The sequence below is a fragment of the Rhinolophus ferrumequinum genome, chromosome 27 (assembly GCF_004115265.2).
Source record: "Rhinolophus ferrumequinum isolate MPI-CBG mRhiFer1 chromosome 27, mRhiFer1_v1.p, whole genome shotgun sequence".
Classification (NCBI taxonomy): Eukaryota; Metazoa; Chordata; class Mammalia; order Chiroptera; family Rhinolophidae; genus Rhinolophus; species Rhinolophus ferrumequinum.
Genome location: NC_046310.1, coordinates 26,487,116 through 26,504,451, shown reverse-complemented (window position 1 = coordinate 26,504,451; position 17,336 = coordinate 26,487,116). Strand labels below are relative to the sequence as shown.

General features: G+C 53.4%; 1 protein-coding gene across 1 annotated transcript in view; it reads left to right on the top strand.

Annotated features, from left to right (window-relative positions):
• Positions 1-960: 960 nt before the first annotated feature.
• GALNT2 (polypeptide N-acetylgalactosaminyltransferase 2) overlaps positions 961-17,336 on the top strand; it is a 165,854-nt gene continuing 149,478 nt past the window's right edge. The window contains exon 1 of the mRNA XM_033099457.1: positions 961-1,175. Within this exon, the coding sequence (XP_032955348.1) occupies positions 1,050-1,175 (126 nt within the window). The 5' untranslated portion in view covers positions 961-1,049. The remainder of the gene's footprint in view (positions 1,176-17,336) is intronic.

Sequence of the window (17,336 nt, the reverse complement as noted above, 5' to 3'; positions counted from 1 at the left end):
AGGCTTGTTAGCTTGTGTTTGTGTTTTGTTGCGGATATGAGTAGAGGTTCAGATTCAGGCAGCTGTCATTAACCTCTAGACTGGGAAGCTCCTGAAATCACTTTTAAAATATCAAGTGCAAGTAACATTTCTTTCTTTTCTAGGAACACTGGAAACTGCGGTTAGAAGGGCACCATCAAGGTTATGTATTCTGTTCCAAGACAGATCTGTCTTCTTGCATCTTTGAAGATGTTGAGTGTGCTAACTTTCTTCTTTTAAGAAAGCAACCAATTTAAAAGATTTAAAAATGTATATTGTTTTCCTTCTTCCTCATTTCAAATTTACTTAAAACAAAACAAAAAAACCCTGCTGTTAAGCGCTGTGTTCATCCCCAGAAAAATGTTCCCTTGAAGACGACCTCTCCGTTTCTAGCTCTAGGCCCCCACCTCTGCCTAACTGAAGAAATTGACACCTGGGATCAGGATGTTTTGCTGCAAAATTAGAAAGAAAGCTGCAGCGAGCAGCAGCTGAGTCAGATCCAGGAGGGTCAGTGGGTCCGTAAGATGGAGCCTGCTAAGGGTCTGAGGTGGTCACGAAGACCGGGGATTGACGAGATCGTGTCCGCAGGGCAGCGCGAGGCAGCAGGGACCAAGTGTCCCTCCTGCGTGTGCACGTGCGTGCGCGCTCCTCTCGGGTCCCGGCAGCCACCTGTCACTCACTGGGGCGGCGGGGCGCGGCGCGAGGACGCGAGGGGGCGGGGCGGCCGGCTGCTGCCGCCCTGGAGACGCGGTGATTCCCCTCCTCCGCCCGCGCCCGCGCCCCGCCGCCCGCCGATTGGTCGCCCTTTGCTCCCTGACCCCCTGGCCGCCGCTTCCTGCTCGGGCGCCGCGCGGCGCTCCCGGCCTGGGGCGGAGCTCGGCGCCGAGTGCGCGCCGCCCCCGCCGGGCGAGCGGGAGCCCGCGCGGGAGGAGGAGCCGGAGCCGCGCCCGCCCTTCCCCTTCCTCCGCCCCGCGCCGGCCCAGGCAGCACTCGCGAGCAGCGGCGCCGCGGCCGGCGGCCGAGTGGGGAGGATGCGGCGGCGCTCGCGGATGCTGCTGTGTTTCGCCTTCCTGTGGGTGCTGGGCATCGCCTACTACATGTATTCCGGCGGCGGCTCCGCGCTGGCCGCCGGCGCGGGCGGCGGCGCCGGCAGGAAGGTGAGTGGGCGCCCGCCCGCGGCCCGGCCCCCCGAACCCCGCTCCCGCCGCCCCCGCGCCTGGCCCTCCCGGCGCCGACGCACCCCGGCTCCTCAGTCGGACGTGGCCGCGGGGCCCCGAAGAGCTCCCCGCCCGAGCCTCCCGCCGAGTCCCCGGGGCAGCGGGCGCACCGGCCCCTCCGCGCTCGCCGGGCTCGGGAGAGGGCCCGCCGGCGCAACCCCGCAGGGCTGGGGACCGCGGACGCCTTTCTTGTCGCCTCCGTTCTCCTCCGTAGACATCCCCTCTCTGCTCCACATAATTTGAGTCTTGTCCGGCCGCCGGAGCCCCATCCCCTACGGTGGGAAGTTTAGGGGTGCGCATGTTGGGAAACACAAAAGGGGGTGGGGAGGAAGGGGAGAGAGGCAGCCGCCTTTCCAGCGTGTCATGTACAGTAGGAGAGAGGCGTCCAAGTTTCTTTTTAGCTCTTTGATACAAGCCGTTGCAGGTCCTACCCTCTTTCCCCCGTGTCACCCCGCGTGGGGAAGAGGCGCAGCCAGTTCCGTGCCTAACGAAACGGGCTCCCCTGGGCCGGAGTAAGCGGAGGCCAGCGCGCCTCTGCGCCCGGAGGGAGGCCGGCCACGTCCCCGACCTTCCCCTCCCGGCCCCCGCTTACACTCTGCCGGACTCGGCCCCGGCTCTCCCGCGCACGCCGGACGCGGCCTCCTGCGCTGGCATTCACCGGCCCCACTCCCCCGTTACGCGGGCACAGCCCCTCTACTACGACTGTGTTTTCGACAGGCCCCAAGGGCCGAGTGATTAGGCCGTGGGGACCATGTACGGCGCCCTGGACTACCCGGCGCTTCGGCAGGAAACGGAGGGAAGCCAGGCAGCCCAGTCCTGGGCCGTGCGCCTGCTGGGTCGGGAGGACTCTGGGCTGTGCACATGTCGCCTCGCGCTGTTTGTGGTGTTTGGTGGTTCATAGGCTGACAAAGCAACGTTATCTTTTCCAAAATCCTGTAACCCAATTCCTCTGACGTTTACTGTCACCGCAAACCCAGGAAATTCTGAGTTAATGGAGGTGGACCACGGGTTGGGCTAGAACCAGGCAACGGTATCCTGGAACAAGACAAACGGGTGGGACTGGGCATGATCAGACTCTAGCCTCAAGACCTGTGAATGTCAGCGTGGAGTTCGGCTGCTTTAGAGATTTCCTTCCTTGCTTCCTTCATTCTTCATTCTCAGATGAAGGTATTAGGTAGAGAGGTAGGTGCCTTATTTGGTTCTTGGTAAGCTTCACAGGTTTACTTTATGGGGGGGGGGGCAGAAATGAAAATAGTTTTTCCCTGTGCTGAATTGGCCTGGCTTGGGTCGGAGCTGACAGTGTACTCTTAGCCCTGTTTCTTCTTTTTTTAATGCAAGGAACTGTTGTATGTGTACACGAAGTCTCCGTTTATTCTTGACTGATAAAGAGCCAGTATACCCAGGGGAAGCAGAGCAGCTGCTGCCATAGTGAAAACTGGGGGCATGTTAAACTGGAATTATTTTAAAACTGCTTCCCGGTAAGGTGGGTCTGCATAGCCTGGTGTGCTGGTGAGACCTGGCAAAGCTTTCTGCCTTTCATGCAAAAGAAAACCAAATGGGTAAGCCGTGCTTGGTATGTCTTTCCTTGGCTTGCCACTTTCACATGTGATTAGAAACAGCCACAGTGTAGCCTTAGCATCTGCAGAAGCTGGACTCCCTCTGGTGGGTGGGCTTCAGCTGGTGGACGGTGTTTGAGGGGTCTTCGATGTGTGACCCTTAGGTAAAAAAAAAAAAAAAAGTCCAAGAACTCCTTGTGGCCTGGTGGCCATAGAAGGGACAGAGACCATGTTGAAAAAAAAAGTGTGGGAAAGGAATGGTTATACAATGATTGGTGATTTGGGATTCTATTCTTTCTGTCAACGAACCATAACATTTAATCCTGGCCCTTAGAATGGTTTAGTGATTTGTGGGTTGAGGAAGAGGTGTGTAATGCAGTCACTTTTGAAATTGCAGTAAGAAGACTCATTAACTTCCTGCAGTGGACCCTGCTGCAAAGGGAAAGTGCTAAGACTTTCTGGACGGCAAATAGAACTGTGCTGTCCTGAGTTTTCTGATCAAGGTTGTGAACCCGGGTAGTCTTTCTTCCTCCTGAGTTGTTTCCATGGATTTAGAGACTAGAAAGTCTTTTCGAATTTACTTTGTCCTCATGATAAAAGGAAATATGTAGTTATTCTTAGCTTGTAAAGTAGGGACATAAACAGATAATGGGGTGCAGGTTCGGGCCGAATTTAAATACTCGCTCAAGTGTTTCAGATGTAAGTGGACTTCCATTTCTTCTCGTGTTTCCTACTAGTCAAGTCAAGGCTCTAAGCCCATATTTAGTTGATTTCTCTGCACCCTGACATTTTTCACAGGCACCAGCCTTCAGTATTAGGCTTTGGGGGATTATCTGTCTAATATTTCTGCTGCTTCAGCACCCCAGCCCCGTTTGTTGCTGTGTGCTCTGCCTGTTAAATAACTCATCTCAGAACTGTTATTCTCCATTTGGCAAAACCCAGACTGCAGATTTAATAAAGTAAACAGAAGTGGGTGCTGAAGACCAGCCCGGGCTTTGCTGCAGAACTGGACTCAATGCCAGGTTCAGGGGGTGTGGTCAATCAATTATGCATCAAGTTGTTTACAGTTCTATTTCATTTACGTTTGTATAGAGCCCTTCACTCCCCACATTTTGCTCTTTCTCCAGTAAATTGATGATTTGCACTTCAAGGATGCCTTTCCTTTGAGCATCTTAAATGCTTTAGAATTTAATTATGGTACGGCTCCCCTGGGCCTTGGTATGTTGGCAGTGGCTGGAGCCCCAGAAGGGAGGAAGGGATTTCTGTTGAAAATGTACCTGCCTCTGGGTGAAGTGGGCTGTTTAAGGATGGAAACAGAAGGGTTTTCCAGCATGTGAAAAATGATCTCTACTGAAAGTGTGTCTGGCCTAAGCCCCTGTCTGTGTTCCCTGCGTCCTTAGGAGGTCAGAGGAAGCATTAGCTAGAGGACATGACCCAGGGCCGAGGCAGCCTGTTCACTTTCCAGCAGCCTTCCTGGGGGTGTGGGAGGGGAATGTCCCAGGGTGGGAGGACTCTGGGCGTGACCTTGTAGTAGACATTGCGGGTATGTGGAGGGATTCCTCTTAGAATGGTCGGGGCCTAACTGGCTGGAGCATGGTACATTAGGGTGTAAAATTAGAGGAGGAGTTTGGGACTAAGTTGTAGACGGCTTCAAATGCCAAACCAACTTCTTGGTCCTTAATTTGGTTGATCATAGAGAACCAGTAATGTTCTCTGAACTGGGTAGTGGACATTCAAATGAATGGGAATGGCACAGATCCATTTATGGGCACCGAGTGAGTGATTTTCTCCTTTGTGCTTAGTGACTTTTGCTGATTTACGGAACCTCTCTGACTCTCACTTGCCTCATCTTTACAGTGGGGATAATCATTTTTACCGTGTGGCCGAGCACTAAATGCCATTAGCAGGTTCTGGCAAATAGTTGGTGCTGAATAAATGGTATGGGGAGGGAGACAGAAAAAGAAAAGCCTGAATATACATTTGAAAATCCAGTGAACCAGGAATCTTGTGTGTCTTCTGGAAAATTGTTGATGCATTTCTCTTCTTTAACCCCCGCTCCATTCCTCCAGGATTTGGTTGGTTCATTTGGGCTTGTACTGGGAACCTGGGATGACGCAAAGGACTGCCTTTTTTGGGAAGTGGTCCAGACCCCATGCCAGTTCTCTTGTTCCCAGCTGTAGGGTCAGTGGGCAGCCAGCAGGAAAGTGTGCTGAGGACACACCTTCCTTTGGTGTGTAAACAGCCTGAGTGTCACTGTGGACGCGTCCCTATGGAGCTTTCCTGTGGTGAGGAGGCTGCTCTGCTCCCCAGCGGGGTGCTGGGCTCCCCTCACCCCTGCAGCCTGGCTTCTCCTGGCCTGAGGGGGACGGCTGTCATCGCTCCAGTGTGCTTGGTTTGAGGTTGGACACGCGGCTGCCACGCGCTTCGCTGGGCGTCAGCAGATCTGTGAGCGTGCCTGTGGGGATGCGAGGGGGGACGCACAGCACACCCCGCCACCTGTAATCAGTTTGGAGTTTAAAGAATTTCCATTGGAAGTGAGACTTTGAGGTTGGGGTGGGGGGGGGAAGACAAACAGGCGCTGTAACATAAACTTTTCTCTAAAGAAAACAAAGTTTCCTATTCTGGAGTTATGTTGTGGCTGACCCCCCCCCCCCCCCCCCCCCCCCCGGTTCTCAGACGTAATGGAAACAGATTGTGACTGATAAACAGTGCGAAATAATGAGCTCTTCCCTTAACCCTCTAGCGAAATGAGAAGGAAGCGGCTGTTCCCAGCGGGGACTGGGGGCAGCCCGGGGCAGCTGCCCCAGCAGACCTCGGGGTGGGGTGGGGCGGCCCAGGAAGCACTCCTGGAGGGGGCTGGGTCCTGTGGATCGGCGCACAGGTGTTTGGAAGGTGGTCAGGGAAATGGCTGCAGCTGGGGGTGACTTAGGTGTGCACATAATTTCCTATCGCTGCCATTTGCGTTTCTCAGACATTTGGGGAGAAGGATGGCGGCCTGATAGGGCTGCTTTCAGAGCAGGCGGTGCTGTGTGGTCTAAGTTCACACAGAGCCAGAGGCAGTTGGCTTTGTGGAAGCAGGTGGCGGGACTGCTGGAGCATAGACCCAGGCATAGGCACATGCGAGAGCTGATGGAGCTTCTGGCCAGGATCCCGGGAAGGGGAAGGTATTCCTGGGAAAACCCGAGAATGAAGCCTCCTAGCCGGCCCAGCAGAATTCATGGGATGGGAAAGCAGCCCTACCCGGCTGAGCCTGCCCCGCACCCCCTGTCTTGTGAACCCTGTTCTGGGATGTGTGTTTGCATGGATGACGCTGACATAAAGCCGGCAGATGCCCAGATGGAGATACACCTGTGCAGCCGTACAGACGGAAACAGTGAAGCCCTGCTGTGACGCTTGTTAAGTAATTGCCATTCTCTTGAGACCCTGAGAGCCCCCCCCACCCCCAGCTTCCCTTGGGATCCCTTCTCCATGATCAGCAACTAAAGTTGAAACCTGCCACCACAGGGGCCTCTCAGACCCCTCTTCTGTGCCCAGGCCACAGCGGCACCTGAACACGGATCATAGGACCGAAGGAGGCATTGGCCTCGTCTGCCGCTGTGACGAGATGTCACCTTCTCCCTGAGGACATCCATGTTGCTCCTGGGGACCCTCGGTCCACCACTGTGGTCATGAGGCCTTGCCTCCAGACTGCCAGGAGGGTCGTCCACCAGCACCCCCTCCCGGTGGGTGCCACGAGGCAGGTCTGAGAGGCACGCTCCGCTGTTTCCATGTCTGTTGAGGACATTGGTACCTCGAGTCTGCTCTCCAGCTGACACTCATGCCCTCAGAGAAGACTGACCTTGCTGTCTTCCCTGGGTGAGGATGCTTGAACCTTGGGCCATGTGCTTGAGGTACGAGGAGTGCCTGTCCAGTTCTCCTTTCTGACAGTGTACCCGTTTCCAGGAAATAAAAACCAGCTCCAGCAGTGAGCAGGTCTCCTCCTCTCCCGCGGTGCCTGCCCAGGCAGGTGGCTCCGTGCTCCTGCTCTCTCACTGACTCTGCAGGACAGGCTGAGACACTGGCATTTTCGCATTTAGTCGTGACCGGTATTACGGGCCCGGGAAACGTCACCTTAAACGGATTGGGTTTCTTAGCATGCGGGATGTAGATGGCAGTGATTCATCAGGGCTGGCTTTGAAAAGCCAAAAGTGGTCGCAGTCTTTCTCCTGGGCTTGCACTGGAAAAGCTTTCCTGGGCTTAGGGGGTTGTGTAAATGCCACTCTCCTGCGCCCCGCCCCATGTCATGAAGCAGCTGCTGTGAGGGGTGGCTGCCAGGAGACAGCACTCGCCACCCTGTTGGGCCGCCCTCCCTGGCACCTGCTCCATTCGCCTGTGTCCTCCTGGGAGGCTCTCAGACCCCTCCTGCCGTCCCAGCCCTAGCGGTGTCACTCTTTGGGAGGAGGAATGGCCAGGATGGCTGGGGGCAGTTGCCAAGTTCCCAGAGCCCAAGTCAGAACACGCGTTGTGGCAGGGATGGGGTGCTTGGGGGGCAGGGGTCACTCCAGTTCAGGGTCCCCGACATCGACCCGGTTGACATTTGGGGCTGCCGTGTGCACAGTCGCGTGTCTAGTGGCTTTCCCGTGGCAGCCGTGGGTCTGCTGTGCTTGTCCACACAGGGTCCTGGGTGACGTGTCCTCAGCCCAGGAAATGGTACCCATCGTGGACCAGGCTGCGGTAGGCGCCTGCAGTGCCTTTGCTCGGACACTTAGTGGAATGTGCTTGTGGAACCATCGTGGCGCTTATTTCCGAGCCTGTCTCTGTGACGTGCTGTGGCGGGCTGGGGAAGTGTCTGTTGTCTGTTGTCAGGCACACCGAGAGGTCACCACACGTTTCCACACACATTACACGTAATGACGAATCCTCGCTTGTCCCTGTGCACCTGCTCCGGCACAGGACTTCCACTGTGACGTCATCTCTGCCAGCTGCTGTGGGTGACGGCGGCTTGTTAATTTGATTATTGCAGGAAACCAGAGGTGGTCACAAGCCTGTCTGGTGCCGTGGCTCTGGAGCGGTGGTTTTGGGCAGTGTGGGTAAGGTCGAGACTCAGTGATGTACAGTATTTGTGGAAAATAAAGCAGACATGTGACTTCACTGCCACAGCACTTTAGGGAAATGGGATGGTGGGAAATTGCAGGTCCTCCTGGTCTCAAGTGAGAGCATCCAGCTGCTTTCCATAGAAGCCATCGGCGTTTATGAAGGTCGTTAGAAGTTTTACGGGGTCATGAACCATGCCTCTGGCTTGTTTCTGGATAAAGCCACTGAAACATTACATGGAGGCCAAGGAAAGGTGATTTTAAAGACCTTCAGACTCCCGAGCAACTGCTGAGGTTTCTTCCTCCGTGCTCCAGAGGCCAGTCCAAGGAGTGAACTTTTTATTTCCAAAAAGGTGCTGCTCTGGCAAGATGACACACTTCACAGGAAGGGTCTGTCTTCCTTAGATGAATCACCTGATGAGAGCTTGAGGAGCTGATGCAAATTGAGGCCTGCACTTCTGAGATGCCCATAAATTAAGCAGTCTGTGATCAGGGTTTGGTAAGTGGGGATAGCTCTCGTTTTGGGGGTTTCTGTGGCTGTCCTGGGTGATGAGCTGGCTGGCCCCGTGTGGACGCCTTCAGGCCCCATTGCCTCAGCCCTTCCTGCCTCAGGGGCCTTCCCAGGGACCTAGATTTTGAGCCTGTCCTCTATGACCCCTTTTCCTGTTTCACTCTCGCCCTTCCCTGTTCCCCTGAGCCAGTAAGTTCACCCACTTGTTTTTCTGCCTGTCTCACTTTTGATGGTCACTGATTTCCAATCTTTGTGTCTGGAATATACCTCTTTTCATCAAATCTAAGATGCTATTATTTGTAAAGCCATTGTTTTACGTACCACTAAGAAAGAAAAAACACTGTCCATTGAACTGTGTCACAATGGTTTCTTTTTCAGTTAACACTTTTATTTTCTATGTATGTAACTCTTTTAGACTTAATTAGACATTGATTTTTCTGTGTATCACTTTTGTGCATGGATAAGAAGGAAAATAGACCTGAAATACATTGGGTAAGGTGTTCCTGAAACTTTTTTGGTGTCCACTTTTTGACTCCGAGATGTTTCTACCTCTTTTCCCCAGATAAAGTCATCCTCTATACCAAGATCTTTGGTGATGCTGCATTTCCTAAACTCAGTTTCTGAGAGCATGAAGAACCCTTGGTTTTGAGCTCTAACATTGTTTGGCAGTTATGTTTTCACTTTTCTGGAAATTTTGCCTGACTCCCCAATTCACCATCCATTCCTATCCTACTCGCTTTGGTTTCTAGTGATTACTAGTGCTTTATTGTTTCTGGGATCTTCCTGCAAACCACTGACGTGCGTCCTGCAGACTGCACTAGTGTGCTGTGTGTGTGACGTGTGTTGGTAACGGTGGTGCGTCATGGCCCCTGCGTGGCCCACAGCATCGGAAGGTGTTGTCCGGTGGGATGCAGCCCAATTTCATGTTAAATTGTGAACACAAGTACGTGTTAGAATTGATGAGTTCTGCTGCCGTGTCAGATCACTCACCTTTCTGAGAACTCAGCTGCTGGCCTCCCGTCCTTGATCAAGGAGCATGGTGACCCTCATTGGAATGTGCCGTCTGCGTCTGGTCATACCCAACCCCCGAGTCCACGCAAATAGAAGTCCTTCCTGCTGCTTATTTGTGAGAGATGAGCAGCTGAGGGGTGTGAACCCATTCAGAAACGTTTCCTAGCATTTTCTATCAACCAGTTAGCCTGGTTGACATACTGCGGGCATGTTATCGTTAGTTTTATTAGTGGCAGTCAGTAATGGCTTTGGGGTTATGCTTTTTTGAAAATCCTTGTTTTTTGTAGATACAAACTGAAGTGTTTACGGATGCAATGGTGTCATGTCTTTCGGGGAAGTTATGGGGGAACAAGATGGGCCAGATGTGTGGTTGAAGTTGGCTGATGGGTGCGTGGGGTTCTTCCTGCTATTTTATTTTTCTGTACTTTTGAAATTTTCATTAAAAAGATTAAAAAGAAGTGTGTAGATATGTGCAGCTTAAATTAGCAAACCAGCTGAAAACTAGTAATTTTTGAAAAACAATTTTATGACTTTGTGATGGGATCAGTAAAAGGTTTGTGCTCCCAGTTTGCAATGTGTGTGTTTGTTGGGGTACTGAGGCGGGGAGAATTCCCCTACAGCACCAAGCAGAGCTCCGCCATCAGCTGGGTGTCCTGCAGTTCAGCCCAGTTCTGACACTGAGATGGCATCAGATCCCACAGGCTAAGGGCTCAGTCCTAGGAGACGGCCCTCTGTTTTAGATGCCAATCGCAAGTCCAGGTTGTCACCTGGCTTCTGACTGATTGGCTGTAAATCAGAGCGAGGTTGCATTAATTTGCTAGAGTGGCCATAGAACTCAGGAAGCCCATTTACTCACTAGATTAACTACACATTACAGAGTACAGTAAAGGATATGAATCCACAGCTGGAGGAGGGTTACAGTGGGCACAGTGCCAACAAAGAAACTTCTGTCCTCGTGGAGCCGTACCTGACGGCACTTGGAAGCCCCATCCTTTGGGATTTTGTGGATGCCCCACTCCACAGGCATGAATGATTAAGTCACTGGCCGTTGGTGATTGACCCCTCCCTCCCCACCTCCCCCCGAGAAACATCCCCCCTCTATCACGGTTGGTTCCCCTGGCAACCAGCCCCCATCCTTAGGTGCTTCCCAGAAGTCATCAGCGTAGACCCAGCGGTGGTCACAGGGCCTTGTCGTGAATAACATGACACCTGTTTCACCTTCATGGCTCTGAAGTGATTGCAGGAACTGAGGACCAGAGACCAAATGTTATAACAAAAGATCCTCCCATTGCTGTTCTTGCTCAGGAAATGCCAAGGGTTTGGGGAGCTGTGAGCCAGGGACCCTGGATGAAGTCCAGATGCACATTTCATATACATCAGAGTACCGCAGTCAGTGAACATGGCACTAGACTCTTGTATTTCCTGTAATTTAGGAATGTCCAGTGGTGATGCTTTTCAAAGGCTGCTTCAGGGTAAGCTAAGGTCCTCAGTTGTGTCACCAGGAAAATATCCTTCCATTTGATACCATTTCTTCTATAAGAATTACCGAAATTCTTTGGGAATTGCTAATTCTGGTGAGCATTTTTGTGGTGGAATGTCAGTTTAGGTGTCTGTGAGATCGCTTCACTTACCAGACGGCTCGCTGGCCCAGAGACCTGTCTGTCCCCCTCCCCAGAGTTCCTGAAGCTGTCTTACTGTGTTGACCACCCTTTCTCATTTGGCACTTGGAGGGCAGAGGACATGTCTCTATGTTCAGCCCTTCTGCCAGCTTTTCCACTCATCCTGGCCTGTTTTGATTCCTGTCACAAATGATGCATTAGTGGCTGTGTGTGACTTGGGGACCAGGGTGGGGACCATTAAGAAACAGATAATATTTCTTTCGGTTCCTCCAACAGGAAGCCTCGTGTTTTACATCGCATTTGTCAGTGAGAGGTTTTTGTCAAATATATGATGCTACAACTTTCTGGTGCTTCCAATTCTTCTCAGCCTCGTCACTGAGATGTCTGAGACACTTTAGAGCCACTGCCGATGTGTCTTTCAGTGAGTGTACCTGGGGGATGGCAGGGACTTCCACAGCCACAAAGTTTCCAGGGGAACCCACGGTTATACACGTGCTCCACAGGTCATGCAAGAGCAAAGTTGGGGCTGGAGTTGTAATGTCCCCCCCGCCACCCCCTAACCTAAAACCTGGCTTTGGAGCAGGTTCCGGTCTTCGTCAGCAAGTTACAATTGGCAGGTTTCTGTGTAGTCAACGCTGAGCCGAAACTTCAGTCCTGAAAGGTGCTGATTACCGGGGCTAGTGAGCGGTTCCCTAACCCCTGTTATTGCCAGTTGCTGATGGGAAGCTAGGAGGGGGCCTAGTCTGGGTTCTTGGGTGGTCTGACTTCTGGGCCTGAGGCTGGGCAGCATGATGGGTACAGCTCGGCCACCCTGCCTCTTAAACGGGCCTCACGGAGGCTGCTGGCCTCATGGGGGCAGGTGGCCTCGGGGGCAGGTGGCCTCACGGGGGACATCCCTGTGCAGGGGCTGCTGAGGCCCGCCCTCCCTCTGCACACGGGTCGGCATCAAGAAGCAGTGTGGGCCACTAAACATTTACCTCGGAAGATGTAAGCTGGGTCTCTTCCTTTCAAAAAGAAAGGAATGGAGGTAAAGTTTGTCCACCCCTGGGGAAAGTGTGGCTTGGCAGATGCCATTTCTGCAGCAGTGTTTGTACTTGAGGCACGGTTTTTCATTAGTTTTTCTCCTTAAGCAGTGGAGAGCACGCGGTGGCCTTCTGCCTCTACTAGCCCTGAAGGATCTTTCTGAGGGACTGGTGGTCTCGTTTTTCACCCCGCTGTGGCATCCGTGGCAGCACCGTTCTGGGAAGCCAGCCGTTGGCAGCACCATGGGGGCCATTGTGGCTTTGTGCAGAGGGTGGAAGCTTCTGTGGAGGGTTGGTGTGTGCTCAGGTGAGAGCTGCCTGCAGACCTGGGTGGCCATGGCCCAGGCCCGTGCATGATGTGCTGGTTTTCGAGCAGTGGTGGCTCTACCCGCTGGGCCACCAAGTGCTGGTGTCAGGGTGACTCAGTAAGTCCACGCTGGGGCACTTGGAAACCATCATGCGTCTTCCTGCTCCGGCCTTGTGGGTCAGCCAGGAAGAACCCAGGGTGATGGTGCAGGAAAGCTTGTGACGGGGTAGCTGGCTCTGGGACAGCAGGGCTGATGCCAGACACGGGCCACCGGCCTGCATTTGAATTCTGGTTTCTCCAGTTAGCTCTGTAGACTCAGGCAAGTTACTTACCTGCTGTGCCTCAGTTTCTTCATTTACCTCTCATCGGGTTCAGTGGAGCGTAAACAGGGTGGAAGTGCCAACAGCTGGTGTTGATGTGAACTCTCGTGCTGTGCGAGTGGTTGGCAGTCACGAGCCTGCGGGCTCCTGTGCCTACTGGAGTCAGTCCCCCTCTGCTGTGTTTAAGCAAATGGGGCTAGTTTCCCAGAAAGCCCCTCCCCTGACCTGACCTGGGATCTCGATCTCAGAAGGAGCCTGAGGACAGAGGGCCTGCAGCCCCGGCTCCTCTGATGAGGAAACCGAGCCCCGAAGGGCGGGGAGCTGGTGGGGCTTCCCAGCTGCCACGTGACACCTAGTGGACGCTGGGCCACTGGAGGGGAAGGTGGGAAGCTTTGGGCCAGAATTCCTCCCCCCTTTGACCCTGCCACCCCTCACTGTGTGAGGTGCCAAGAGGTTCCCAGTTGTACCCCTTCGTCTCTTGTAAGTTGTCTTTGAAAATTACATTGGAATGTGGTTTTTAACTATGTGACTGTAAAACTAATTTTTTAACTAATTGGCAATTGGCTTTTTCAATATCTTGAGCTGTTATTATCTGAATACAGCGTGTTATTTGAAAACTTTTCCACAAGGTTTTAATTAGTAAACATTCTTTCAGTTTCATTAGTTCAGTTTCTAGCTTGCTTTTGAAACTGTAGGTGAGTGACAAGTGTAGGACAAATTAATAATCGTGGCAACGCAGCAAAGCCCCCCTGCAAGGGCTGAGGGCTAGTTCTGTCAATTAGCACGGCATTCGAGCAGCTTCTCTGATGCCTCTAATTAAGACAACTGAGAACTAGTTAGCAGGTTGATAGACACACTGTGTGATGATTTCAAGAAGAATAAGCACAGAGAAGCCCAGATGTCTGGTGGTGGTAACTCAAAGAGCCGGCTGTAACGTCAGAACCAGGCTGACGGCCTGCTCGTGGCCCATCTTTTCCTCACCGGTGAAGGGGCTGATGGAAGTCAGTGGTGTGACGGAGGCGTTGCTGACACGGTTCAGTGAGGACTGACCTTTGGTTTTACCGCACGTGTGCTCACTCTCCTTTCCCACTGAGCTTCTGGGACGACTCTGGCAAGGCTTCTGGCAAGAACGGAGCTAGCTTGAGGCAGACACCCAGGGCCATGGTGATGTCGCAGTGTGAGTCCTTGGACGGGGAGGTAAACCAGTTGCAGACGTGCCCCAGGGAAGCCTTCCCTTCCGTTGTGGTCTGTCCCCTCTCTTGGGCCATGTGGAATCCCTGTGGTCCTGGGAAGGTCCCCCTTTCTTTGATCAAGATGAAGTTGTGGCACTGAGTTAGGCACCTCTGAATGTGGCACTGGTAAAGTGTTCCATTTAGGTTACGTTTTTTAAGACACAGTAATTGGTCAAAGTGCACTGTGTGTTCCTAGGGGCGCTGAGAGCAAAGCTGAACAAATGGATTAATGGGGTGACGGAGTGAGCGATGGGCCGGTACTTTCGTGGGCGTCTGGCTTCAGGTCTCACCTTGCCTTTCCAGGTCCGCAGACATGCAGGCTGCTCATCTCCTGTTAGCGCCGTGGCAGCTGGCTCACCCCGTGAGATCTCCCAGGTGCTCCATCACCTGTGGTGGGCGTTCTTGTCCCCACCCTCCTTGGTGCCGAGCTGGGGGAGACTCGGCTCAGATACTGTCCATATTTTCAGTGTTATTTGTTTATAGGGAATGCTACAGCTGTGAGAAGGACAGTTCTGTTTCAGAGGTTTGCACACATAGAAATAGTGGACAAAGCCCAGAAACGTAACCATCGAAGCTAACAGACAGGAAGCCATTGGCACAGAACATACACATTTACGTACTAATTTGGCAACCTGGATGATGGACCAGGGGAGCGGCTAAGAGATGATTGAAGGCTGCGTATGGCATCATGTTGAAATGTTTCAAGATTTGGAATCCCCATTTGAAGGCATTGGTCTTACCTCTCAGAAAACTGTCCTGGCTGTTAAATTGTGCCCAGAAACTGGAAGGAAATAGTCAACTTTTGGCATTTAGTTTCTTCAGGGCGATTACAATGGGGGCGCTACGAGTATCGGTGTCTCTGAATGACTGGGACCGACTAGAACTGCGAGTGTGAGTGTGTTGAAGGTCCCGCTGGGCATCTGAGCCCTTCCCCGGGGAGCCTGAATGCCCCGCCCTCTGATGAGTGTGTGACCTGAGACAGAGGACAGGAACTGGGCTGCAGGCAGGCCTGGGCGCTTCTGGACGCGCCCCCAGATGTCGGGCTGCCTGCCCCTGGGATGGGGTTCTGCATCTCCAGACCCTGCTTGTCTAGCCAAGAGCAGGGGTCGCGGCCTGTCTGAGGGGTGGGGGCCCCTTCACCTGTCTGAGGGGTGGGGGCCCCTTCACCTGTCTGAGGGGTGGGGGCCCCTTCACCTGTCTGAGGGGTGGGGGCCCCTTCACCTGTCTGAGGGGTGGGGGCCCCATCACCTGTCTGAGGGGCGGGGGCCCCTTCACCTGTCTGAGGGGCGGGGGCCCCTTCACCTGTCTGAGGGGCGGGGGCCCCTTCACCTGTCTGAGGGGCGGGGGCCCCTTCACTTGTGAGGGGCGGGGGCCCTTCACTTGTGAGGGGCGGGGGCCCCTTCACCTGTCTGAGGGGCGGGGGCCCCTTCACCTGTCTGAGGGGAGGGGGCCCCTTCACCTGTCTGAGGGGCGGGGGCCCCTTCACCTGTCTGAGGGGTGGGGGCCCCTTACACCTTTTGGGGCGTTCTTACTGGCCGAGGAGGAAAACAGCCTTAAAATGAGCAGTTTCTTTGTGTGCTGAGGGCCTCGCCTCTCTCTTCACTCCCGGCTCCTCATTTCACCCCATGCAGGACATAACTTTTGCAGAAATGAGGCTTTAGCTACAGACGAATGTCTTGGGTTGGGGCTCCTGGAGCAGTTCACACCTGGTCATTGAAGTGTTCAGGGCACAGCATGTCCTGCCCAGCTGTGCCCGCCATGCTGTGGGCGCTTCGGGGGCAGCTCAGTGGGCTGTGGTGAGATGGCGTGGTCCTGGCCTCAGCCCTGCTTACTACTGTGTGTCCTTGGACGGGTACCTTTCTATGTCCTTGTCACCACCTATGTAGGTGGTCATGACAGGACCTACTTGTCTGGAGCTCGTACAAGGGTTAACAGAGATGGTGCCGGTCAAGCACCTGCAACCCTGTGCCGGGCACGTAGGCAGAAAGTGCTGAGTAAATTGTGTGTCTGTGTTCATTAACCCAGCTGGAAAATCACATTGTGTCTCCAACTGCAGACACACACTTGTACACATGTACGTGTACACTTCTTTCCTTTTTTCTGGCCAAAGAGTATGAACATGTCCTTCATTAAACGTGTAAAGTTATTTTGTGGAGGTCAGCGTGCTTCTCATCCAGCCGAGGCAGAACCATTTCACCTGGGAACGGGCCTGGGAGGGGCTTCCGTCCCTTCTTTTGTGGGGCAGGCACCGAGCAAGTGTCCCACACCCGCACACCGGCACGTGCTGTCCGGAAAGGAGGGTCTGGCCTGCAGGCCTGCTTTCCAAAATGTTTCCCGAGAGCTGCCTCATCGGGCAACAAGCTGTACTAAGTCCTGAAGTTCACCAGTGAAGTATGTGCGGCGTGAAGGCATTGGCTTGTCAATGGCACTCGAATTTACTGCGTTAAAATGAAATTGCAAGGACTGTGGTAGCTTCAGACTCTGCGGTCACGTCCCCTCCCTTTTCCTTCTCCTGTGTCTGAATTGGTTTTCCTTGCCGCTTGCGTCTTTCTTCTCTTTACTTCTCCACCCCATCCAAACTGTAGTCCAGTGCTTTTTCAATCAGGCCACGCTTTAGGAACACGTGGGGAGATTTTAAAACTACAGATGCCTCAGACCTACCCCAGACCAGTTGAGTCAGAGTGTGCGCTTTGGGAAAGGCTCCCAGGTGACTCCCCGGCAGTCGCAGGTGGGAACGGATGGTCGGGAAGGCATCGCTGAGTTGCCATCTTTTGGCGATAACTGCTGAAAATCATGGTGGTGTCGCTGCATGTGTGCTTGGTCTGTTCTGCCTTTGAGCTTGAGCTTGGTGTGCTGTCTTGGAGGACTTGGTGCCACTGAAGGGGAACACGAGCGACACACAGTGGGGTGATCCCTGCACATGCCATTAGTCATCAGCCGTTCTTCGGGAAGCTCCAAGAAGCTTGCTCTTTACAGTGAGAATAATGAACAACATATACGAAAATGGCAGTTTAGAACTTAGAAAATACAACTTTTCTTCCAGGCTCTGGAATGAATGGATGTAGGGTGTAGACTCGGGTATTCAGTAGTCCAGCAGTCACGGAGTTTATTTTTCTGTATCATTTTAATCTGGCTTTGTTTGTGTTGTTTTGGGGGGAGGTTTGACTGCGTATGTGAGGGTCAGTGACCTGAGGATATGACTTGCAAGGAAAAATCATTCTGCACAAACTATTCTGGATCGTGGACCAGCTGAGTGGACGTGCTGGGCACGTTTTCACGATTAGAGGACACTGAGATTCGTTGTCACACTGCCTATGACCTGGAAACGGGTGTGATGTTAGCTGACCCCATGGCCGTGCACATCCCCAAGGACAGGACCCTCCCACCGAGCGCTTGCCCCCCTCTCCCTGCAGTGTGACCTTTGGGAAGGGTCGGGTGGTGGCTGTTGAGA